Below are 27,123 nucleotides of genomic sequence, written 5' to 3'. Positions count from 1 at the left end.
GCTAGCGTGTTCTACAGGAAGCATATTGGAGAAGATAGACTCTGATTCAGAGTCAATTGTGGTGTGGTGTGGTAACCTAGCCCCCCTCATTCTCTCTCTCTCTCTCTCTCTCTCTCTCTCTCTCTCTCTCTCTCTCTCTCTCTCTCTCTCTCTCTCTCTCTCTCTCTCTCTCTCTCTCTCCAGCACCTAGTATTTCTGAGAGTTTCCTAGCGATACAGAACTGCATACAACATTACTGGACGTTTAGCGCCAGCTTGACTAAGCTTTTGCACCATTGCAAACGTTGCGTCTGTTCTGTAGCTAAAGGGGAGTAAACAACAAAAGGTGAAAGCACGGTTAAAAGGACATTTTGACAATTCGGGGGGGGAGCAAACCCAGTGCCGTGAACAAGCGCAAGCTCCGTCGTCCTTTATCTGTTTCAGTTCCATCCAGATAACCTGTACTGGTTTTATTTTAGCGCGGCAGCCCTCAACGAGATCTCGTTCTTCTGTCCCCGTGTGTCCCAAGGTCTGAGCAGCAGCGAGTGTCCCCAGCCAGGGAAGTCCCAGTGTGTCAGTGTGAACTGGACGGCCGGGGACGGCCAGCTGGAGGTCGTTAACACGGCCACGGGGAGGAAAAGGGATTCTGGGATGCCCTCTCGGCTTTGCAAGCACACCCTTTTTACACGCTGGGCCAAACTGTACCGCAAGGTGAGCTCTGACTGGCTAAAGCACTCGACAACATACTGTTCTAATAGTGTCTGTTACTGTTCTAGTAGTGTCTAGTGACAGTATGTTGTAGTGTCTGTTTGTTTGCTATGAGACACACATATATTATGTGTGGGTGTCATAGCAAACAGACCGAGGCCCTCTCACTATCAGAGAGAAAAACTGGCCAGAGGACTCCTTTGTTATTCTTAGTTCTGTAGGTAACTGATTATTTAGAGTAGGTAGAAAACCTCCACCGCGTTTGTCATGGTTACAAGTAGCGACACGCACACACACACACACACACACACACACACACACACACACACACACACACATACACACACACACCTCTGCTCAGCTTAACACTAGAAGAGCCGTGAGGGGTCACGGAGACCCCTGTGAGTAAAAGAAAATTATATATTTGCACTCGATCAAATTTCAGGACCCTCCTTTCATGACTTTTCCTAGATATGTGCGTTCTACCACCCAGTATCCTTACATTTTCCAAATCACATACAAGATAGTATAAAGCTGTTTTACAGTTTTTCTGTGTAGGAGACAGGCTAAAAAAAGAAGAGCAAATCACGAAAACGTGATTTTTTTTTTGTTGCATATCACGAAATACTGAATAACCATTTCGATATAACGAACGACAGTTTTAGGATAGTTTTGGCTCTTTCCTAGCTCACCATTGATTTAGTTCTCTGTCCATCTGGCATGTTCCGGCGTATCAGAGGGTGGACTTGTATTGCCATGTTGTCTATGAACACTCAGGCCTGGACTACACGTATATGGATATTTTTTTAAGCGGATAATTTTCGTCCTCGTTTAAAATAAAAACTCTGTCCACACCACAAAAATATCTCTGTCCATACGAAAAGCCCAAACTGAACACGATCGCCCCTAAAGCCTGCAATGCCATGCCAGGCCAGTAGGTGGCGATAAGCAAAATGTCAAATACCGTAGAAGAATGTTATGGGCATGCGCAGTCAGTTGTAATCAAACGGCGGCGGTGACTCAAAACGTAAACAGACCAAACTCTTTGAAACAGACAGAAAAGAAAAGTACAAAACAGACAGAAAAGCAAGTTATGGCGACCAAGAAGAATGCAAAAACGGATTATTTTGGGTGGACCGACGATGAAGTTGAGTTGGTGCTTAATGTCACATTACAATACAAAGCTATGAAGACCTAAAAGTGCCAAGCACACATACATAACCCGGTCCATTGTTGCTGTTGACAACCGTTTTGCTTCAATGCACATGTGTGAACGGCTTGACACTTGACGCTTGACGCTTGACGTCATTGCATCAACACCAGCTACGTTTAACATAATCACACTGATCCACTCAATCGGATATTTTTTTATTTCTTCACTTTTTTATCCGTTTAGAAATCTCCGTTTATGTGAGTGAAAACGCTGTGTTCGTATGGTTGAGAGGCCCAATTGTACAACAAAAATTAGCGTTTAGAAAAATATCCATATACGTGTAGTCCAGGCCTTAATCAGAGTAGGCCTATGCTATGCTGTTGATTTGCTGATAAAAATTCACAACTGCAGCACTGATACTGAAATGTGCTTTATGTATGTATTTACTAAACAATACATTTTGCTTTTTGAAATAGATAGATAGCTAGTTAAATGCCACTGCTGTTGGGTCAGTGTTGATCAGCCTAAAAGGTTGTCTCATCCTAGGAATGAGGGTAAACATAGGCTAGACATCTACTTTATGTTTTTAATCTTTTTTGTCCAGGGAGGGGAACATTTTGTGAGCTTAGAATTATAAGGTTCTATCTCCGATTAGGGTAGTTCAGAGATATTGAGCGTCAAAGTTTTTACATTCCATTATGTTTTGTGAGATGGAACCTTTGTATTTTATGAATTACCAACTCAAAAATGTCAACATTTTAAAAATAACACCACACAGGCATTAATAAACACCTAATGGATCAGATTATGTAAAAAACTCAATTTTGACAAAAATGGAGATAGAACCTTATAATTCTAACGTCACGATTTTAGTCTCAAGCGTTCGGTGAGGGTTATGTGAAAACATGTCTTGCTTGAGGGAGGTGATCCATTCTCCTATTCAAAGGTCTGATCTTCTCCCTTTGTGAATTGCAATCAGTCCCTAAAAGCAACCCCGTCTTCAGGTGAAAAGCACGAAACCACTTTCCTTCAGCGTGTGTGACGAGTGTGTCCAGCAACAGCTGCTGCTGCTATGCAGCTCACTGGTGCTGAAGAAGCCTTATTCTTTTACAGACACAAACACAAAGTGCAGTTTAATTTTCATTATGAAACTGTATGTAACAGATATTGCCTGCAACAGCAAATGGCGGCAGTTAAATGATAATGACTATAAAACCATAATTATTTGGAGAAGCACTTGAGGAGCCTCCCACGGAAAGTGCTCCCTGTGCACAGTGAGGCATGCAAGAGCACACACACTCATCTCCAAATAAACTTTTCCGCGCGTCCCCTCATCTGCTGCCTCTCTTCTTTCGCACTGCAACAAAGGAAATGCACAAAAGCACAGAGAATGTTCAATTGCTTGTGAAATTTAAATGGGGAGATTACACAGCTGTTGAAGTTCCCCGTTTGTGCCGCCTCATTCGTTTTGTTTTGCTCTCCCTCTCTCTCTCTGTCTCCCTCTCTCTCTGTCTTTCTCTCTCTCTCTCTCTCTGTCTTTCTCTCTCTGTCTTTTTCTCTCTCTGTCTTTCTCTCTCTCTCTCTCTCTCTCTGTCTTTCTCTCTCTCTGTCTTTCTCTCTCTCTCTGTCTTTCTCTCTCTCTGTCTTTCTCTCTGTCTTTCTCTCTCTCTGTCTTTCTCTCTCTTTCTCTCTCTCTGTCTTTCTCTCTCTCTGTCTCTCTCTCTCTGTCTTTCTCTCTCCCTCTCTCTCTGTCTTTCTCTCTCTCTCTGTCTCTCTCTCCCTCTCTCTTTCTCTCTCTCTGTCTCTCCCTCTCTCTCTCCCTGTCTCTCTCTCTCCCTCTCTCTCTCTTTCTCTCTCTCCGTCTCTCTCTCTCCCCCTCTCTCTGTCCCCCCCCTCACCCCCCCCCTCTCTCTCTGTCTCTCCCTCTCTCTCTCTCTCTCTCCCCCTCTCTCTGTCCCCCCCCCCCCTTTCTCTCTCTCTCTCTCTCTCTCTCTCTCTCTCTCTCTCTCTCTCTCTCTCTCTCTCTCTCTCTCTCTCTCTCTCTCTCTCTCTCTCTCTCTCTCTCTCTCTCTCTCTCTCCCAGTTGAGTATCCATGCATCCAGCCCTATGGACAAGCCCCTGATGTACTGTGAGGCCAAGATGGCGGCGTGCTGCTACCAGACTGTCAAACAGCAGTGGTTCAAATCGCTACAGGAGACGGGCCTGGGGTCCTGGGTGAAGAAACCTCCCGAGCAGGAGCATTTCCTGCTGTCGGACTAAAAGCCCAGAGGGGGGGTGAAAGAAAGTTGTGTGTGTGTGTGTGAGTCTGTGTGTGTACGTGGGCATAGCTGGTGGCAGCTGGTTTTGGGGGGGCTCCAGACCCTCCCTTTAACCTCCTCGGCGAGAGCCGCTACCATTGTCGACCCGTAATGTTGGGAAACAACGAGGAAAGAAACTAAAAAGTGGCTTCGATGGGACCTATCCCTAACTTCCCTCCCCTCTCCCTATCTCCCATCCCCCCCCCTCTCTCCCTCTGGTTGTCACGGCGGAGCAGGATAACCTTGGCCAAAGTGAAAGGCAGCAGCTATCTTGTCATCAGCCATTTCCGGGCGGCGAGGCCCCTGCAGAGTTTCGGCAGCACGACGGAGGACAGGGCCGTCCAATTACAGCGGCTGTCAGAGTGATGCGTGACAGAGAGAGAGAGGGAGAGAGAGAGGGACCACAGAGAACCCCCCGACAACTCACAATATAGCCACCCCCTTTAGTCTCGGCCTCTCCCCCCACCTATCTTTCACTCCGTGTCTCCGACTCAACTATTGAACTATCTACCCCCCCTTCTTCTCTCTCTTCTCATATATGTTTCCCTTCCCTTCTCTCCCTCTTTCCTCTCGCAAATGTTGATATTATCCTTCTCTTTCCCTCTCTCTCGTACTCTCTCTTACTCTTGCACACAACTCACAGAATCGAGAGCAGGGTTGACAGTGCAACCACCAGAATTCAACCTTCTTTTCCTGCCATCTTTGGCACGTAGTGACAGAGCAACATAGTGTAACCGCTGCCATTAGCCCACCCCCAGCTTCCCTTTCAGACGGGGCAGCTTTGCTTCTTAAATACCTCTCCTTACCTTGCGTTTACGCTCATACTGTATTTAAGTCCCCTACTTTTGCTCTGTAGCCTTTCTTTCAGCTCTCTGGCTGTGCCTGCACTTGGTCCCCCCCACAGAAGAGGAGAGTTGTGAGTGTGACCTGTTAGCTGTGTTCATTTGGAGGTTGTGTAATAGGGTTGTGACCATCGTGCCAGGCTAGTGGTTTTGTAGTGGAGCAGCGCTGGTTCCTAGCCCCCCCACTACGTAAAACCCCAAGTGCTAAGTAGTAACTAGGGACCTTTTTCCCCACTTGTATGCCCATAAAATGCCCATACCTAAGCCACAGTCTGCCCCCCCCCCCCCCCCGCACAATAGCACCTGATCCACAGACTATCACGTGTTGTAACCATTAGAATACTCTTACCTGACCACGGTTGTGCATGTTAATCTCCTACTTTTGTGTTGTTGTTCATTTTCAAATGTCACTTTTCTCCTCATGCTATCTTGACAATATGATTTTGTTTCAGTGTTAAAGGTGAAATCTAATTAGTTTCATATAATCAGTGCAATATTTTGTATTATTATTATTATTATTATTATTTACATGTGTGATGTTTGAATGTATAAATAGATATGTTCTCAGCTATACCATGTTGTTGGTCTTCCCAACACATTATAACACCTTCCTGGCAGGGACAGTTTAGTCCGATAGTAACAGTTACAGTGACACCTAGTGGTCCACATTCTATGTTATTGTTTTGTTTTGTTTTTTTCATCTCCTTCTCTCCCTCAAATCCCATTTTGGCAGTGTATGGTCCATTGGGCAGGTAGGCTAACGGAATCACTATCGCACACACTTCACTGCTAGACTGTTCCACCTGACAAGCACATGTGTCATCATCATCATTTTCATCATCTTTTTTATGCTGAACCAGTGTGTTGGAGAGTGGGAGGGACTGTCACCCACAGTAGGTGTCAGAATCCATTGTAGTCAGACTTTGTTTTGAATCAGACCCCTGGAAAACCATACTACTGTAAAGAAGTAAGTAACTATTGGTACTGCTCAATGCCAAGGATAGGTGGGACGACTTCATGTTACACGTTAACCGTCTCCAAGTTGTCTCCCATGACCGATTTCTACGTTTTAGTCAAACGTCCTCATTAATCCTATAGAAAATGAATTGAGCTCTTTTATAAAGGGATCACTGTGTGTGCTTGTAAAATCTAGTTTGTTACTAATCACAAACAACTATAGAAATGCATGTCATACATAGGACATTATGTGGAATGATAAAAACATAATGGGCATAATTGTCACAAGCATCCCCCCTGGAATGTCATCGTGTACATACTCTATTGTTTTCCTGTTCGTTTCATTCTCAATGTTGAGGGAAATGTTCCTAGAAGCTTGTGATATTATAGTTTTACCACCTGTTTCATAGTTGTGTGCTTTTTCACAAATAGAAAAATGTATTCCTTGTCAAAAAACCCTTGAAAACAAATTAACAGATTATTTTGACAGATATTAACAGTAAGGCATGACTGAATGGCAATATTGTATCAACGACTGTACATTTGTAAAAATTGTAAAAACAAAAAAAAGGTATGGAGATGATGATGAAGAAATGTCTAATTAAGATGTACATTTAAGTATATGAATACATGCTGCTAAGGTCTGTACATTGCACTTCAGTAATACCTTAAAAGTGGATGTTTGTATATGTGAATAAAATCAGAAAATCTGGTAATTTTATCTGTTTGTATTGGTTATTTGTGATGATGATGATACGGTGTGCAGCTTCCATCAATGAGTGAATTAACGTCATTCTTCACACTTAATAGTGTTTTGCCTCGTGTGACCACACATCAATTGATATCCACGTTCTCATCATTACATTTGTTAAAAGGCACAAATGTTTAAAAATGAACACGACATAATAACAGATACTAATAACTGTGTGCATACTCCTCGTATGTTCAATCATTGGACACTCAACATATCAGTCAAGTTATGACTGTCAACATAGGCCCCTGTCTGCTATGCACAGTGAAATAAAGACTGTCGTTTTCATAACCTCTTCCACTGAAGCATCCCACATATCAGTCTCTTCCCCTAAGGAAATCCATGTGAACATGGTTATCTCTCAGCCACGGTGGCAGGTGTCAACCAGGGGAGCCACCAAATGAGCTGAGAGGAAGAGCATTGTGAGGGTTGCCTTCTCAGCACAATTCCCCTCAGGGCTTGGAGAGTCTCCTGTCTGCACTACAATAAACATCATAATTGACAATTTGCTCCACTGGCTGGTCACGGACATCCAACTGTAATCTAATAGACATGAGATAGACTAGATAGATAGACTGCCCTGGGTGCAGCCTCCTCACCTGGACAAGTTAAATAGTCCTTCACCAACGCTGTTCATAGATAGGACAAAAGACAGCTATTTTATACATTGATATTATTTGTTACTATAGGCTACTGCTGATGAGATTTGGAGTAGGGTTTGTAAACTTAAAATCTCAAAAATCGATGCATACACAGTTTCAAATTGTCTTGAAATCATACATCATGTCATCAAAGGCAGACCAAAGCTGTCTGACATAGTTAAGAATCTTGATTCCATCAATCACTTGATTCCAAGAAGTGACATTCTTACTATGGAGGAAGTGACCAACCCGTATCTGTGTGACCCATAATGCATCTCTGACCAGTTGTCATCTCCACTCTGTGGCGTGTTAGAAGGAGATGGTGTGACACAGCCAGACCCTCCCCAGCGCTCCAGCCCTGCCTCATTGGCTCCTCATCCTCCCTGCGTCTGGGTCTATTAGACATGGCAGCGGACGTCACCACCACATGCTGGACCGTTGCCATCCAGAAGCTCCATGAAATCGAAAAAATAATGTGTATTTGTATTTACTGCAATTGTCTTCAACTTGAATGGCTGACCTTTATTTATATTTTCTTGTCCAATCATTAACCAGATTCAGAGACGATACTGAGTCAGAAATGTAGGGTATGAAATTACTTTTACACTGTACTACCAGTTGTGCATAATTGATCATATCTGAAGGCTTTTTTATGATTTATACCTCTTCAGCACCATATTAGCTGGTGCTATAAAATACTTACTATGATGTACTATTTATAAACATAATCCTTGTCCTGGATAACATGTCCACTCATTCTGTCATTATCAGGAATATCATTATTCAAATGAATTAAATTAGCATTCAAATTAATTTAGCAAGAAGAAATACATCTGGTCAAATATATTCATATTGAGGTAAAAGAGACACTTGAATGAATGGAAAAGGAATCACCCCTTTTATTGAATTTTTAAGCATCTGTGCGGAATTACTTCTGACAAAAAAAATACACTATGCAATACAGATAAAGTAATGAGGTTTGAGGTGAATGTTCCCTACAGTAAAGCCATGCTGATCGGGGACTTTTTCAATCTTACATCACAGTTCAAAATATCAAAAATCATATTCTACAGTACTTTCTCATAAATATCTGATATTCCTTCAAGTTATAATTCATCCATAAGGAATCTCCGACCAGCCTTTCTTGCCGGAGATTAAATATAATTCTGATAGTCAGAGTGACACAGACCTCCATGAATAAGAAAGTAGTACAATGCTGAAATCTGAGCTATGCGCAAAAGCAAGTCATTTTATTTGCATGAGTGATTTGATATTCTGACACCAAAAGTTGTAAGGCATTTGTCTAATAGGCATTATCTAATGCATTAATAAACTTTAACATTCAGAATGAATTCTGATTTTATTTGAGTTACCGGAAAACACGAAAAGGCAACACTTAACATTAAGGTAACATTATATTGATAAGGGATTTACAAATTATTTTATCAACAGACGTTTAGCTTCATGACTTCTAGTTTGCGATATTATGTTATTGACATTTCCAAAAAGTATTGAATATAAACTAACTACCTCCTATTGAAATACTGTACACAACTGTTACGAACAACTTCATGTTAAGAAGTCATTTCATTGTGCAGTTTCTTAACTAAATAAGCCGTTGTATATCCCTTATACATTACGAAATGGAAGTGTGTGTGTAAAATGTCATAGGTAAGGCAGCAAGCAGGAAAACGGTGCAGTAGACAATGATGGACACAGTAACTTGAAACATAGTAATCAACCTTACACAGTAACCTTAAACACAGTAATCAAGACATTTAGTGACATTTCATGTCAAATATCCATGAGCTGATGACCTGTATAATTAATAACGATGAACACTACAGTATGACAGCTTACGAGACTGTGAGCTATATGTTTAGACAAAGAGCACTTCATAAAATGGAATACAGTTACTAAGGTCGGGTTATATTGCACAGTGTAAAACACTCATTATAACTCACACTGGACAAGTTATTTTCTGTGGAATCAAGAGATTTTGTGGCTTCACCATTAGAGTTAATGTTACAGTTAAATATTCAACAGCAGAGATACGATACAGTAACAGTGTGTATATGGGGTTTGAACACTTTCAACTGATGTGGGGACATTCATTGAGCTCTATGTACAGTAAACAAGGTAAGAGGACCATATCAGTGTGTTTTTACCTACAGCCAGGGACAATTGGACAATTGGACAATTCCCATTTCAGGGAACGAGGGAACTTTCTTTCCCCTCCAAATATATGAGTACATTTCCCTTATTGCCAAACCACCACTCACATAGAGGATGTGTAACAGTGAAGACAGAGCAAGGCAGAGTTGTCCTGGAAGCAAGAATGACACAAAATACCAATCATAAAAAACGGAAAAAAAACCTGTACAATGGACGCTGTGATTTAAAAAGGTAAAATGTGACACTAACGAGGGCTCCATGTAAAACCAAACAGGCTACAACTTACACCATCCTTTCTCCTTTCTCTCTTTGAAACAAACCAACGTATTCATAATCCATGCAGACGGAAATCTAGACAATCCATGCAAAGAACGTATGGAATGGTGAGAATGTTCATCAGATACAGTGTGCCAACCCCCTAGACTGCAGCCTAGCGTGTGTGAACGTACGTGTGTGTGTGAGTGTGTGTGTGTGTCAGCGACATCACTTCTCCTGCAGCAGCGCGGGGATGTTGATGCTCCAGCCGATGGCCTGCCGGTCGAAGCCGCAGGTGAACAGGTTACATGACTGGTTCTCCTCGTTCCACGCTGAGCAGCACACCATGCGCCGATGCCCCTGGAAAATGTGCGCATGCACGCACGCACACACACACACACACACACACACACACACACACACACACACACACAGACACAGACACAGACAGAGACAGAGACAGACACAGACACACACACACACACACAACTTGAAGACAAATGGCATAGTAAAGCATGCAAACAGACCACAATTAATGTACATCACACCTTACATTATCTTTACACTACACACACACGCGCGCACGCACACACACACACACACACACACACACACACGCACGCACGCAAACAACTCAACATCCGCACACAGCCATCCTCACCGTCCTCGAGGCTCTAGCTACTCAAGGACAACCTTCTGACCTCCCGTGTGCAGTAGTTGATTTCCACATCAACAGTGTTAATGGCCGTAAACACAGAGGCGGTGTCAGCGCTCTGCACACGTGAGCGCTTTGGTGACAGGTGGAGAGAGATTCTCAATCTATCCGTCTACTGTATCTCACACTCTCTCTCCCTCTCTCTCCGTCTTCCTCATCCCTCTATTCCCACTCCCTTCCCACTCTCTGCCCCCTACACCCAGTCGTGAGCTTAGAATTATAAGGTTCTATCTCCGTTTAGGGTAGTTCAGAGTCAAAGTTTTTACATTCCATTATGTTTTGGAACCTTTGTATTTGATTAATTACTAACTCAAAAATGTCTACATTTTAAAAATAACATCACACAGGCATTAATAAACACCTAATGGATCAGATTATGTAAAAAACAAAATGTTGACAAAAATGGAGATAGAACCTTCTAACGTCACCCAGTGTCTCAGAGGGGCTGTGTACCCCCCTTAACCCAGTGTCTCAGCTCTGCCCCCCCTACACCCAGTGTCTCTCTGCCCCCCCTACACCCAGTGTCTCTCTCTGCCCCCTACACCCAGTGTCTCTCTCTGCCCCCTATACCCAGTGTCTCTCTCTGCCCCCTATACCCAGTGTCTCTCTGCCCCCTACACCCAGTGTCTCAGCTCTGCCCCCTACACCCAGTGTCTCTCTGCCCCCCCTACACCCAGTGTCTCAGCTCTGCCCCCTACACCCAGTGTCTCTCTGTCCCCTACACCCAGTCTCTCTCTGCCCCCTACACCCAGTGTCTCTCTCTGCCCCCCCTACACCCAGTGTCTCTCTCTGCCCCCTACACCCAGTGTCTCTCTCTGCCCCCTACACCCAGTGTCTCTCTGCCCCCTACACCCAGTGTCTCTCTGCCCCCTACACCCAGTGTCTCAGCTCTGCCCCCTACACCCAGTGTCTCAGCTCTGCCCCCTACACCCAGTGTCTCTCTGCCCCCTACACCCAGTGTCTCTCTGCCCCCTACACCCAGGGTCTCTCTGCCCCCTACACCCAGTGTCTCTCTGCCCCCTACACCCAGTGTCTCTCTGCCCCCTACACCCAGTGTCTCTCTCTGCCCCCTACACCCAGTGTCTCAGCTCTGCCCCCTACACCCAGTGTCTCTCTGCCCCCTACACCCAGTGTCTCTCTGCCCCCTACACCCAGTGTCTCTCTGCCCCCTACACCCAGTCTCTCTCTGCCCCCTACACCCAGTGTCTCTCTGCCCCCCCTACACCCAGTGTCTCAGCTCTGCCCCCCCTACACCCAGTGTCTCTGCCCCCTACACCCAGTGTCTCTCTGCCCCCTACACCCAGTGTCTCTCTGCCCCCTACACCCAGTGTCTCTCTGCCCCCCCTACACCCAGTGTCTCAGCTCTGCCCCCCCTACACCCAGTGTCTCTGCCCCCTACACCCAGTGTCTCTCTCTGCCCCCTACACCCAGTGTCTCTCTCTGGCCCCTACACCCAGTGTCTCTCTGCCCCCTACACCCAGAGTCTCAGCGGGGGGCGGGGGTGTACCTGTCTGTTGCTCCGGGGGAGTCTGGCCAGTCTGGCTCCCGTCATGTCAAACAGCCTGACTTGACGATTGTCGTGCGGAAGAGCGATGATTCTCTGGTTGGCTGAGACACTTATCCTGCAAGTTGACACAGTGGGGGGAATTAGGCATGGGAGAGACCTGGAGCTAGTGCTTTTATGGTACAAACACAGAGTTTGTGCCCATTACAGTCTTTACAATTCCCCCAGACATTATAATAATAATAATAATAATACATTAGACTTATATAGCGCTTTTCTAGACACTCAAAGACGCTTTACAAACTGAAAAGATTGAGTAGTAATAATAAAAAGAAACAAAAAAGGTAAATAAAAGAAAGTATAGGGGCCTAATTAAGGTAGTGCTGGGGACACATGGGAAGGGGAGGGGGAGAGGTTTAACTGGTGAAGGCGAGCTTGAAGAGGTGGGTTTTGAGGGCCTGTTTAAATGTTCCATTAAAACCATACATAATACACTGAAATGCCATGTTATCACAATCATTCCTAAACATTTTTTTATCTAAAAACATTAACCTTGTATTTGACACATTAACGAACGCGAAGACTACAAATTCGTAGACAAAAATCGACTACAGAGGTCTACTTCTTCGCCACGACAAACAAACTAGTCAAATCCAGTCAGCAGTGATCCAGAGGAAGCCAATTTAGCGGGGTGGTTGGTGGCGACTTCACCGTCTGAATCTCACCCCGTCCGCTCCGTCCTCTTACCTGTTCACAGCTGAGTCTGTGCGGATGGTCGCTATGGGCGACCTCATGTTCTTCAGGTCCCACACCTTGACGGTGCGGTCGTCGCTCCCCGACACCACGTTGTCTCCCACGGTGAAGACGGCCGACGTCACCGTGCTGAGAGAGACAGAGAGAGAGACAGAGAGAGAGACAGAGAGAGAGAGAGACAGAGAGAGAGAGAGACAGAGAGAGAGAGACAGAGAGAGAGAGAGAGAGAGAGAGACGTAGACAAAACCGAAGTGAATTTAGATGTTTAATACGCTAAATGAACACAACATTTATTAATACTCGAGGGTAGCATTTTCTCAACAAAAAAGTCTACATTTGAATGGTACTTTTAGCTGTGGATATAAGCATGAGCAAGTGAGGTCATTTTAGCTTAAGGAGAGTTCTCTCCCTGCCATCTAACACTCATTCATAAATGAGAATGATATGAACAGTGAGTGGGGGGGGTTGAAATTATTCATAATGTAACAGCAGGGGTTAAACAGCCCAAGAGTGGAGATCCTCTCTCTCCCCCAGCACTCAGTGACCTCTCAGTGACCTCTTAGTGTTAGCATCCTGGGGGCTAGTGTTAGCATCCTGGGGGCTGGTGTTAGCATCCTGGGGGCTAGTGTTACCACCCTGGGGGCTAGTGTTAGCATCCTGCTAGTGTTACCACCCTGGGGGCTAGTGTTACCACCCTGGGGGCTAGTGTTAGCATCCTGGGGGCTAGTGTTAGCATCCTGCTAGTGTTACCACCCTGGGGGCTAGTGTTGCCACCCTGGGGGCTAGTGTTAGCATCCTGGGGGCTAGTGTTAGCATCCTGGGGGCTAGTGTTAGCATCCTGCTAGTGTTACCACCCTGAGGGCTAGTGTTAGCATCCTGGGGGCTAGTGTTAGCATCCTGGGGGCTAGTGTTACCACCCTGAGGGCTAGTGTTACCACCCTGAGGGCTAGTGTTACCGTCCTGGGGACTAGTGTTAGCATCCTAGGGACTAGTGTTAGCATCCTGGGGGCTAGTGTTAGCATCCTGGGGGCTAGTGTTACCACCCTGAGGTGGATGCTGAAAGTCACCATTCCTGAGGGTCAGGAGAGCTAAAAAGGCCAAAGTGCTCTCCTCAGCATCTCTCCCCAGCCGTGACGTAGCCGCTCCGCTCCCCTCCGTCGCTGAGGTCATGCCCGTTCATTTAATAGACTTTAATATTTCTAATTTACAATGTCAGTCGCTGTCACCACCCCCCCCCCCCCCGCCCTCCTTACTGCTCTTTTTATTTTTTTATTGGCAGAGTTCCGCCGAAGGAGGATTGGATTCGGTGTTCAGTTCTTGGCTGCTGATTAAGATGAGCAGGATCCCCAGCCTTAGCCACACACGCTAACACTAGTCCCTGCTAATTTAAATTGACATCATATTAAGGGTTTAATTAGGAGCTTTATAAACTCTGCCATGTTAGGAGATGAGAGACTATACTTAACATGACTGGCCGGCCTCTGGGTTTGCTCATGCGCAGGTTTTGGAAAAATCTAAAAGCCACATCGCGTGATGCGCTTTTTGACATTGTGGGCTGCTTGCCCACTGGGGAATACAGGGGGAGATAATAGATTAAAAGGGCTGATTAAAGTCCTATTAGAACTTAGAGGAGCATTTTGCAATGTTCTGTGTCTCCGGAGCGTACTGACAAGCAAGGTCGAGACTCATTATGAGGAAGGAAGGAAGGGTGGGCGGGCGGGCGGGGAAAGGAGGGAGGCCCCCCTGGGTAATAAAGGGGTATCAGTGATTGGGACACACGGTGTTAGAGGCTAACGAGAGCTAGCCACCCACTCCACCAGTGTGGTTAACCCTGGGAACTACGGTGATGGGGTTTTTGCACTGTTATTTCTTTGCGATGTGACAGCACTGTTTGTCGTATTGATATCATAAAAGACCATGCTTATGCTCAGTACTCGAGTTGTAAAAGAAAAATCAGGGGGTGATGGTGGATTTTATCAAATGGGGACAATTTTAGCATCCCCACAGCGTCAGTGTGACTTCAGTGTCAGTGACTTGGTAAGAATGTCATTGCATGTGTGCGTGCCCCCCCCCCCCTAGCCCACAGTATATGACTCTATATGTGCAAAACTAAATGTTGAAATAGCAGTAACACCACGTTCATTGATACAATGACATAAGGCAGGGGTCGGCAATTAGGTTTGGCCTCGGGCCAAATTTTTTTTGAGCCACTAGATGGCGGGCCCGAACATAATCAAAGGCTAATTTAAGTAATTGATTGTTTAAAAATGTGACACGTTCTAATGCTTTGACTTTTCTTTCGACTGTACACATCGCTAGTCAACTAACACAGCTTGTTTTGTGAACCTGCTAACAATGTAAAGTAGTGTTCTAGTTAACTAGGTAGCTGTCCAATCCATTATGTTGCAGTATTTTGGCTTGATTAGCGAGTTTGTGTTGTGATTCTCAACAACGTTGAAACGTAGTTTCACACTTTTCCATATTTTTGAATAATAAATGTGTGGACTGACGATGTAGCGTAGCCTAACTTATTCTAATAATTATGTAACATAGTTTCATTATGATAATTATTCCCCCCTCCTCCCAGACAAGGTCACATTATTATTATTGGATTGGTTGTTTGCGTGCCGGGTGAAGTTAGCCAAACATTTAACCTGCTAGCAAGAGAAACATAATGTCACTCTCCAAAGGTCTAAAGAGGAAAGTTGACGGTGGAAACAGGGCATTTAAAGAGGAATGGACAGCGAACTATACGTTCATCCTACCTGGTTTCATCAATGCAAAGCCGTTGTGAGAGACATTTTCCGTGCTCACAATGTTCCCTTTCTATACGCGAGTCGTCCTTTTCGTCAATGAATGCGATAAAGACGCACGAGAGGAATCGATGGATGCATAAAAACCTTGAGAACTGCCTGTGGATTAAAGTGACGTCAATATCACCAGATATCAAGCAAATACTGACCGATGGGAGATGCTTTTTGTTTGCGCCGATTTTGTTTTCTATGTTTTTCAGAAAATTAAACAGAATTTGCGTTGTTACTGTTCATATGTGTGTTGCAGTCACATATACGTAAACATTACGTTTGAATGGCTTACTGAGCTCGTGTTATTTTGTTCAAACCACACACGGTATGTCGGCTATTTCAGCACCGTGAGGCGTTGTCCACCTGCTTATGATTCACTCTGAGGGGTTCAGCGTCAGTGCGCTTCGGTGCACCTTGCTGCCTGATTGTCTGTCCCTGTGTCATTCACTCTCAACATGGATACAAGTACAATAAGCATTATTCAGGTGGAGTTCGATTCTCTATTCGGACATTATAGGCGCTATATGTGGGACTGTCGGTCCGATATTATTATAAAAAAATAAAAAAAATAAAAAATAAAAAGTGGATTCTCAAAATAATCTGCTGGGCCAAATATTATTGGTGACGGGCCAGCAATGGCCCACGGGCCGCCTATTGCCGACCCCTGACATAAGGGATGGAAAGGGGGGATGGCAGTTTTAGAAGGGGGATGATTTTGACTGTTTTTAATTCAGGGGGGGGATGCCATCCCCCCTCATCCCCCCTCAACTCTAGATGAGCTGGTTATGTGGATGTCATATCGCGAGTCTGCCTTAAATGATGTGGTAATTATAAAAAGCAATTTTTTGTTGTTGTTTTTTTTTTTTAAATGTTATTCGTTCAAAGTTTCTATGATATGCCTTTTAGAAGATTGGATTGATTGTGATACTGCCTTTAAGGTGACATTGCGTTCACACTGCATAGACAATCGCAATGTCTGCAGAATCACATGTGTTGGCATATTTCTCTGAAGGCAGGCGCGCGCGAACACACACACACACACACACACACACACCCCCCCCACACACACACAAATGCGACATGGCAGCCCCGTTTGTTAAGCAAGTCTGCTGCCACTTCTCATTTGCACTTCCCTACTTGTTAACTCACGTACATTATTATTCCCGCAATTATGAGGAGGGGACGTAGCAGCTAAATATGGTGCACTTTTGACTGCCACCACACACTGTCAGTGTGGATTAGCTCTAATTGCCTCTGAAGACACCGCAAACGAGCCACTCCTTCCCTCAAGCCCTCGTTTTCTGTCTATTAAATCCTTTGGAACATTCCTATCCACTGTTCATAGGCCTGAAAGCCTAAAGGAGGCGTCATGGTAGTGTTGTGCTGCCAATGGCCGAGTGGTATATTATTGTCTTCAAAATAACAGCCTTCACTGCCATTTCACCATAGCTAATGTTACTAAGCTAATAGCAGTGTCAGCGCGTTCTAACGTGCTGTATCAGTGTCTTAACTGTCCAAATGAGGGACCCGGCGCTCTGTGGCGGTGATAATAGGACCAGCAGCTACTTCCCACAGACAGACTGATCAGTGTTGTGTTAGTCATCTTTAACAGATTGCAGCGTGTCTAACCCCCTGCTGCCTGTGGAGGAGACGGGAGCTCCCGGAGGTACGGCCCCTCTGTGGTGTCACTCAGCAGCTCATCACTCATGGATGGGTGTGTGTGTGTGTGTGTGTGTGTGTGTCTGTGTCTCTGTGTCTGTGTGTGTGTGTGTGTGCGTGTGTGTGTGTGTGTGTGTGTGTCTGTGTGTGTGTCTCTGTGTCTCTGTGTCTCTGTGTGTGTGTGTGTGTGTGTGTGTGTGTGTGTGTGTGTGTGTGTGTGTGTGTGTGTGGGAGGGGGCAGCAAAACAAGGAGGTTGGAGGGAATTCCAGGCTAGGGAGGAGGGACGCAAGGACGTGACAATACTGAGATGAGGTATGTAAGTGTGTGTGTTTTTGTTATATGTGTGTAATGTGTGTGCGTGTGTGCGTGTGCGTGTGTGTGTGTGTGCGTGTGCGTGTGCATGTGCGTGTGTGTGTGTGTGTGCGTGTGTGTGTGAGTGTGCGTGTAATGTGTGTGTGTGTGTGTAATGTGTGTGTGTGTGTGTGTGTGTGCGTGTGTATGTGTGTGTGTGTATAGCTGACGGGGCCGGGGGAGGCCTGCAGCCCTGCCAGGCTGTGTGTGGGCTCATTCATCTTGCGGGCGCGGGGCAGCCGAGCGTCCCACTCCAGCCCCCCCCCCCCCCCCTCCCCCCTCCCCCCCACCCTCAGCTTCTCCCCCAACACTGGGCTCCCTGAGACGGCCTCAATCACCGTACGAACACTCTGCTGTGACTGTCGCTCATTAGGAATAACAGCTGTCACCGTCACCACCACAGACGAGTACAGTACACACTGACAATCACAATACAGAGTGTGACACACACACACACTCACAAGCTGGTGCCCAATGGAGATGGCCTCGGAAGGCAGACTCAGCAATACGACATCGCCATGTATGAGTGCGCCGATGCAACGTCTATGCGCAACTGTATGAGCACAGCAATGCGACGTGACGTGATCGCCATGGAACCAAACAAGCTGGCGAGTGAATGGGCTTCATGTAGGTACGTCTGTTAGGCGAGCTATGTGGTGGTGTCCTTAGCCCACCTCTGAGGAGCTGCCTGATACATTTGCAAGAACAGTATCCATAGTGATAAGACGGGTAACTGTTTGTGACGCTAAATCTGAATAGCTGGATATCCTATTGGCTTCCAACCTCCCGTGTTTAATCGCTGATTCACAGATGAAAAATAAATGTATATGAAAGTGTGTGTGTGTGTGTGTGTGTGTGTGTGTGTGTGTCTTGTCGGAAATAAATGGGAGCAAATGCCCTCAAGATGTTAAAATAACGCTCCCGAAATCCCAGATGGACTGCACTTATATAGACTGACTTATATAGCGCCTTTATCCAAAGCGCTTTACAACGGCCTCTCATTCACCCATTCACACACACATTCACACACACATGGCGGCAAGCTACCATGCAAGGCGCTGGCCCCGCTCACTGGGAGCAATTTGGGGTTCAGCATCTTGCCCAAGGACACTTCGACACGTGGCCAGCCGGGGCTCGAACCGCCGATCTGCCAACCTTGCAATCATTAGACAGCGGCTCTACCTCCTGCGCCACAGCCGCCCCAGCGGTCGCAACAGATGCTACTCGTGTGCTACAGTCACCGCATTGAGGACTAGTCTACTCGCGGAAGTGTCGCTACGTGCCGTGCGTTCAAGCACTTTCAGAAAGAAACGCTCCCCACATTGCATAGCACCACTCAGTCAACCATGAGTTTGAGTTTGGTCAAAAAGAGCTCAGTTTTCAACTCAATCGCTGACTTTAGTTTCTGACTTGTAATTAAATAGAAGCATTTAATCTGAGCTACTGTAGTCTGGAAAAGTAGGACAGCTATAGATCATCAGCTTTTAAAAAAAAAAAATCTTAATGGGGTAATGAATGGGAAGTAAATAGTGTACTGTAGTAATGTCATACTGTAGAAACTGATTTGAAAAGGTCATTTGGGGGATTATAGACGCCTCCTGAAAGGCATAGATGCCTAAAATGCCGGTTGAGAGAGGACACTGGCGTTGCTTGTTCGCCGCCCGAAATCTAGGTGTAATTGCAGTATACAGAGTAGATTGTCCTACAAAGACACTTAGATTTAGATTTAGTCATCTACAAATGTATTAGACCGCTATACTTTCTTTTATTTCTTTTTTGTTTCTTTTTATTATTACTACTCTATCTTTTCAGTTTGTAAAGCGCCTTTGAGTGTCTAGAAAAGCGCTATATAAGTCTAATGTATTATTATTATTATTATTATTATTATTATTATTATTATTATTATTATTATTATTACTGCAACAGGCTGCATAAGGTGTGTTGTGATGGAACAAAAGCCTCAAGGCCTGGTCGTTGGTCACCAGGCAAGGCCCATTTTTCTGAATTGAAGAAAATGGCAAGAAATGTTTGTATGTGTATTGGCATACCAATTGCATCCCTGAATCTAAAGACTCCCAAGTAATTAGATGCATCTAATTAACTCTCCTGTAATCTGTCTGCTATGCCCTTGATAGCAGCTGATACCTGCCTAGGTGAATATTGACTTAGGTGTTCTGGTGCAGCCATGATTAAATTGCATCTGTCGCTTCAGGGCCTCTTTGCCTAATATGCAAACAAAGCTGTTATGTACAATCATAGATACAGTATACACTTGTGTATGATTTTACATGCACTTGAATAAGTCATTGTCCCACATACAGAGACAAAACATTACAACGCATTAACAATGCTTATCGTGATCTTCATTTCTGAATAAGAAAACCCAGAATGTTATGGGATCCGTGATAACATTGGTAGCCACATAGTATCGGCATGGATAAATGGTAAATGGTAAATGGACTGCACTTACATGTATATAGCGCCTTTTTTGCTGCTCCAAAGCTGCTCCAAAGCGCTTTACAACAGCCTCTCATTCACCCATTCACACACCCATTCATACACCAATGGCGGCAAGCTGCCATGCAAGGCGCTGGCCCGCTCACTGAGAGCAATTTTGGGGTTCAGTGTCTTGCCCAAGGACACTTCGACATGTGGCCAGCCGGGGCTCGAACCGCTGATCTGCCAACCTTGTGATCATTAGACGGCGACTCTACCTCCTGCACCACAGCCGCTCCATGATGAACTAGAATCAATGCTTCAAAGGCGTTCGAGGTGACTCGTAGCTTCTACAACTTTCCATCCTGTTGATTCATGCCGTTCATGTTCTTACTTCAGCACCAAAGTTACTCATTAAGACTTTTGTGATGGAAAACTCACTGTTCAATTTAGGACAGCTTAAGCTGTTGTCTTAGCTCAGAAAACTAATAACATATAGCTTCTTTGCCTTTGTCTTAGTGGGAATTCGCCCAAAATCCCAGCGACTTGAGGTATCAGTCGACTTGCTTGAGATGCGGCGAACGTAGAGGAAGTAATTGCCTTAGTCACTGGCGGGAACGCGGCAGCCTGAAACTGCGCAGACTGCCACTAATCTCATTACAGTGATTGTCTATTGCCGAATTAAAGTGGGGATCTGTTGGAATTCTACATGTTGGGGTCTCACATAATGAGCACCATGTAATCCGGCAGCAATCAAAAGGTTTCCAGAGCCTGTACACTTTGCATTAACAGAGTGGTGTTGGAATTTTCGACAGGGGGAGAGAGAAAGCTGACAGTCCACGTTTTTCGAATGAGCAACTCAAATTGAGCCTTAACAGCTCAAATGTGAGGGGGCCAAATTACAGGGAGGAGGGAGGAGGGGGAGGAGGGGAGGAGGAGAGGAGGAGAGGAGGTGATTAATGGAGAAATGGCCTGATAAACGGGAGAGAGAGGCGGGAAGAGGCGCTCGTCAATGTGGTGGAGAAGTGCTCAATCATAAATGAGAGTCGAATTGAGGATTTCTGCTTAGAGCAACAAAGTCTGGGAAATTAATGTGACACTGTGACACAAAGAAGTAAGATGACAAAAACAGAGGATGTTTGAGGAAACTGGAAAGTGCTGAGGACTGAGAGGGTATTGACTGCTTTCTGGGAGAAATAAGACTGTTGTACTGCCACTTAGTGGTGGCAATGAGTTCAGACCGGACAGCTCCTGTATCAACAACTCAGTGGGGAAATAGAAGTAACGCTTTGGACATAAAGCCTCATCTTGTGTGTGTGTGTGTGTGTGTGTGTGTGTGTGTGTGTGTGTGGGGGGGGGGGGGGGGGGGGGGGGTGTGTGTGAAAAGTTTTCATATTTGGCAGCCGGGGGGCCATGTTCAGAAGTTTGTTGTAAGAGGCCTTCAAATGGCTGGTCTATCTAAGAGAAGGGCCAAACAGTTAGTAAAGTATTGCTCAGTATCTGCTATTATTGGTAGCCGCTCAATATGGAGAAGGCGGTGCTTCTTGTACCCATGACCTGGATACTGTCTGTTGTACAGTATTGATACTGTATCTGTCAAATCCACTGTAATCATAACTGGTTGTTGGCTCAGCACTACTGTAACTGACTGTTTTCATAATGTCAAAATGCACTGATAGTGTTTATGTCCTTTAGATATTGTATGTGGACATAAATAAAGCATTTAAAATGTGTGTGTGTGTGTGTGTGTGTGAGACTCACTCTGTGTGTCCCTGGAACACGTTGACAGAATGGATGGAGGGGTCTCTGAAGTCCCAGAGGCGGAAGGTGGTGTCTCTGGAGGAGGTGACCACCAGGCGTTGGGTTGGGTGTGTACAGCAGTGTGTCAGCTCCTGGTCATGACCTACACACCCACACACACAATCATTTTTTAAGGGAAAAAAAAAGGAAAAAAATGACTGTTTGTCTGTATAATTCCATTCAAATGTCCATCTTAGGGAGATGGTGATCTATCCACATTTCCGTCCTTCAACATCAATTCGGTTGTTAAGTCGTGACGTGTTTCCGGGTCCAACGTTGGCTGAGGCGCTCTCTTTGAAATGCCGCAGTAATAGTAATAATTCATTATATTTGTATAGCGCTTTTCCGAGGCTCAAAGACGCTGACAATATGGGAAAAACTGGAAAGTGTTGTGTCCCTTGTTATATGAATAGATCCGAGTCTAAAAAAACGATTGAACTGTCATTCTACCGCTTTTGTACACTGGTACGGGGACGTTTTTATTTGGACCCGGAAATTGGTAATGTCACGCGTGACGTCAGACTTAACAACCGAATTGCCTTAAAGCAAATAGCAGTGGGTAATCCCTTGAGCAAATAGTGCCCATTGAGCATTGTATTGAAGATAATAGTTTAAAGGCAGGAAAGAGGCAACAATTGTGAACAGGGTTCCCACACCTTCTGAAACATCAAATTCAAGCACCTTTCAAGGACTCTCAAGACTCAATTCCATCAAATTCAAGGACCCAACAGGGCATAGTTTGAGACAGATCTAGATGATAATTTATATACTGGGAACTATCCGCTCACAGACAACAATTAAAAAGAGAGGCTTGAACACTAGATGGTCTCTTGCCTTCTCTACCACAGCACAGCAAAACAATATATTGTGAAATATGGGTAAAGTTACTGTGTTAAGTTAAGCAATAGAGACTTATCTACTATAAATATGTAAAAAAAAAAAAAATATATATATATATATATTTTTTTTTAGAGAGAGAGAGAGAGGGGAATTCAAGCACTTTCAATGACCCATGTCATACTTTCAAAATGTCAAAAAACGTTTAAGGCCTTTCGCTAATTCACAAACGTTCAAGGATTTCAAGGACCCTGTGTGGGAACCCTGTGTGAATAACCAGCTAGCTCCTAGCCTGGCCCTGTCTCTGTCTCTGTACCGGTGAGCGTGTGGACCAGCTCGGAGGTCTCCACTTCGTACAGGTTGGCAGCTCTGTCCCAGGAGGCGGTGACCACCTGCCTGCCCCCCACCAGCCAGTCGGCAGCGATCACCACCCCCTGGTGGCTCTTCAGGGTAGTGGTGGCCAGGCGGACGGTGGGCACCTCGAAGGGTCCGTCGCCGTCGCAGTCCCCCTCCTCCTTGTCGGAGAAGTCCAGGTCGTCTTCACACGTCGCCTGCGGGGACAGAAAACCAAACTGTCAAAAGGAGAAAACTGAAACGTAGGATCTTGAAGGACATTAACGGGGACTGTATCGACTGTTCAAAAACAGGCTGAAGACTTTGATGCTCTGTTCGGCTTTGAATTGAGTGTGTTTTAATATGAAATGGAATTTTATGAGTTAGGCTAGGCTTTTTTTAACTGATTGATTTGTTTTATGTATTGTTTTTAAACCGGAACATTTTCAATTGTTACTGTATCAGTATTTTAATTTGACTGAATTGTATATGATACAATTCAGTTCTCTCTCTATATGATATATATGTAGATATATAAGTATCCTATACAATTCAGTCAAATAAAATAAAATAAATATATATATATATACAGTATATTATTTCTCACTTATTAATTGTTATTTTATCTCCCGTGTTCATATAAAGCACTATGAGTATACATTAAGCTGCATGAATATGTGCTATAGAAATAACATTTGCCAGGAGGTAACACTGGACGTAACACTTCTTGACAGGAGGTCTCAGTTCTGTATGAGTGAGAACTGTGGCCGGAAGAGAGTGTGACTGTGTGTGAGTTAGCCTCGGCGTGAGAGAGGGGATGCGTTTAAAGGTGGATGAATCAGTCAGGAGGGAGGGCTTTGAATAGGTGAGACGTATGAATGAGTGATGGAGGGCCTACGGTGTGGAGAGCTGACAGTGAGGGGAGGGAGGACTGGGGAGGGAGGGCTGGGAGGGGAGGGGAGGGCTGGGAGGGGAGGGGTGGGAGGGAGGGGTGGGGTGGGAGGGGAGGGGTGGGAGGGGAGGGGAGGGGAGGGGAGGGCTGGGCCCCTCTGACACTCACGCTGACGTCTGCCGGCGGCTGGGGAACGGGCAGTTGCACCATGTAGCGCCAGATGTGCGCTGTCTGATCCCCAGACGCTGAGGAGACACACGCACACACACACACACACACACACGCACACACACACACACACGTACACACACACACACACACAGATGGAGCGAAAAGACTTTAGCAAACACACGCACACGCACACACACATTCATACAGGCAGCCATCTATCACAACATCTCAGCTCTAATGATGTGCCAGCATCACAGCTCCACACCACGGCAAACACGGGGAGAGACAATATGAACGCGATGATGAAAGTGTCAGAGGGAGAATAAACACAGAGACTCGTCGAGGGCGGGGGGGGGGGAGTCATGTTTGACTACATCTGCGTCCGAGGTCACAAGTTACACAACTACGATAAACACAATACATTACATTACACAATACATAGGGTATTAGCTGAAGCTGAAACTGAACCAGATAATGCAGGGGGTGGGGGGGGTGACTTCATCATGGACTGCTGCTCTAAAAGATTACAGGGGAAAAAACAAACACATGATGGCAGATGTTTTTTTTGTATAAGAGCTTAAGTCATTTATTAAAATGACTAGATTTCTCCTGACAGTCAACGGGGAGTCTAACACTTGGCCAGAAGATGGCCTGATATTGTATTTGTATTCCTATGAGAGCTCTCTGGACATGAAGAAAAAAGGGTGCAACGACAACAGGAATACAAACACCCAGGTAGCGCAGCGCAACCGATACACATTCACCAAAACCTGCATGTAGCAGCGTCGACAGCAGCCATCGCTATGGACACAACCAAACAGGCAACACACATGGAAGTATAGACGGTGCGTGGCAGATATAGCAACACATACACATATAGCAGCACATATATAGACACATATAGCAACACATACATAGACAGACGTAGCAACACATACATAGACACACGTAGCAACACATATATAGACAGACGTAGCAACACATATATAGACACATGTAGCAACACATATATAGACAGACGTAGCAACACATATATAGACACACGTAGCAACACATTATATAGACACACGTAGCACATAGACACACATAGCACATATATAGACACACGTAGCAGTACATGTATAGACACACTTTGCCATACCTGTGAGAGCTATCTGTTCCGTGGGGTGAAACTTGATGGAGTTGACTGTGGAGAACAACAGGACATCGTAAATCACACCTGTTCAAACGTGGGTTAACTCAACACCTGGAGCAGTAACAGCCAGTCAGACATTACTGGTGAAACAGTCTTTTGTCTTTTCAAATCAACGGCACGTCACATTAGTTGAACAGAACCCACTCATCCTCTCAGTGTGCCAAGGCAGCAGAAGCGTATCAGCCAAACCTCTTAAGATGCATTTTTTCCGCCCCCGTGTTCGGGACACATTCAATTTGTATGAACAAATGTCATGTATACATGAGCAGCAGTTTATGGTTTATTTATTGGAAGGATCCCCATTAGCTATACCCATAGGCATGAGCTTCTTTTAGTGGGGTCTACATTTAAAACATACATTATAAATGTAGAGATCTGGAAAATGTATATATAAACAGAAACCAAAAGTGTGTACTTTCCACACTTCATTATTTTGTATTTTTGAGAAAATACTTGTTTTGTTTGAGTGATGTGCTCCTAAGCCAATCATATCTTAATTTTTTGAAATAGTACCTCGGGAGAGGGTTACACAAATCACATTTAACATAAAACATACTTGCATTACAAATACCAAACAATAAAATATATCATACATCATCCAATTTTACATTTGGCATAATATAAAACACTTATATATCTAGTTACATTAAAAATGTAACAAATTACAACCGTGTTAGAGAGGACGACACATTTCCATCTACGGTGCGTCACCATCTAGCGTCCCAAGCTTGCTGTACCCAGGTGTTTCATAGTGCAGTCTTACCTGATCCAGCATGGCCGGCGTATCTGAGCAGACATTTCCCAGTCTCTATACTCCACAGCAGGGCAGAGTGGTCTGGGAGGAAGAAACCAAACCAAACCAACTTAGTCATTCAAAGTTTTTTTTCCCAGCAGATTTTTCTCACAACAATCCTCTGAAATGGTATTTCATTATCAAACATACACAACTTTTTGTTGTTGTTGTTTTTGGTCTAGGCTCTAAGTGTGAGTCTCTATCCCTCTCCCTATAGTGTGCACTCATTCGCACACTCTGCTATAACCATGCTTACACCCACCATGCTTACACTGGTCTAATGCTTTCAAATTCATAATAATAATAATAATAATAATAATAATAATAATAATAATAATAATAATAATACATTGGACTTATATAGCGCTTTTCTAGACACTCAAAGACACTTTACAAACTGAAAAGATTGAGTAGTAATAATAAAAAGAAACAAAAGATAAATAAAAGAAAGTATAGGGGTCGAATACATTTTTAGATTACTCATCTAAATCTAAGTGTCTTTGTAGGACAATCTACTCTGGATACTGCAATTACACCTAGATTTCGGGCGGAGAAGTGGCGAACAAGCAACGCCAGTGTCCTCTCTCAACCGTCATTTTTTTTGAAAAGCTCAAATTTGTATCAAGGTTTTATGAAAGTCCTTGGTTATCATTTTTAGATTACTAAATCTAAATCTAAGTGTCTTTGATCTACTCTCAACTAACTAACTAACTAACTAACTAAGTGTCACTTATATCTAAATAACTGTCACTTATACCTAACGAAGTGTCACTTATATCTAACTAACTAACTGTCACTTATATCAAACTAACTAACTAACTAACTGTCACTTATATCGAACTAACTGTCACTTATAAATCACTTTCAAATTCAGAACTGGCGAGTGGGCGAATGTACACTTTGGAAAGAAGGGTAGGGAAGAAGAATCCAGCTGTGTGTCTGACCTGCGGACGCCGTGCCCAGTACCACAGGTTGTATCCGTGTGACGCTGAGGTCCCAGATCCCGTCCCTGTGGCCCACATACTCCTTCAGCAGCTGGCACACGGCTCTGGAGGTGGTGGCTTTGAAACTGGACACGATCTGCAAAGAGGAGACCACAACATCCTCACACATCGTGGTCG

The 27,123-nt window shown here is 44.7% G+C and overlaps 2 protein-coding genes across 2 annotated transcripts in view; one reads left to right on the top strand and one right to left on the bottom strand.

Moving 5' to 3' along the window:
* Positions 1-4,099, top strand: part of adarb2 (adenosine deaminase RNA specific B2 (inactive)) — a gene marked incomplete at both ends in the record, with an annotated part of 130,680 nt that extends 126,581 nt beyond the window's left edge. Inside the window, 2 exon segments of the mRNA XM_080544278.1 lie at positions 508-689; positions 3,923-4,099. Coding sequence (XP_080400404.1) covers positions 508-689; positions 3,923-4,099 — 359 coding nt within the window.
* A 4,219-nt stretch (positions 4,100-8,318) lies between these two features.
* The window catches only part of wdr37 (WD repeat domain 37), a 27,487-nt gene continuing 8,682 nt past the window's right edge, over positions 8,319-27,123 (bottom strand). The window contains exons 7-15 of the mRNA XM_080543850.1: positions 26,947-27,082; positions 25,973-26,044; positions 25,156-25,200; positions 24,012-24,088; positions 22,935-23,169; positions 21,743-21,884; positions 12,725-12,859; positions 11,981-12,095; positions 8,319-10,118 (exon numbers count right to left, since the gene is read on the bottom strand). Of these exons, the coding sequence (XP_080399976.1) occupies positions 9,987-10,118; positions 11,981-12,095; positions 12,725-12,859; positions 21,743-21,884; positions 22,935-23,169; positions 24,012-24,088; positions 25,156-25,200; positions 25,973-26,044; positions 26,947-27,082 (1,089 nt within the window). The 3' untranslated portion in view covers positions 8,319-9,986. The remainder of the gene's footprint in view (positions 10,119-11,980; positions 12,096-12,724; positions 12,860-21,742; positions 21,885-22,934; positions 23,170-24,011; positions 24,089-25,155; positions 25,201-25,972; positions 26,045-26,946; positions 27,083-27,123) is intronic.

This window comes from Nansenia antarctica, assembly GCF_963989245.1.
Source record: "Nansenia antarctica genome assembly, chromosome: 13".
NCBI lineage: Eukaryota > Metazoa > Chordata > Actinopteri > Argentiniformes > Microstomatidae > Nansenia > Nansenia antarctica.
The sequence above is the reverse complement of the archived record's forward strand: the minus strand, read 5'-3'. Positions and strand labels throughout refer to the sequence as shown.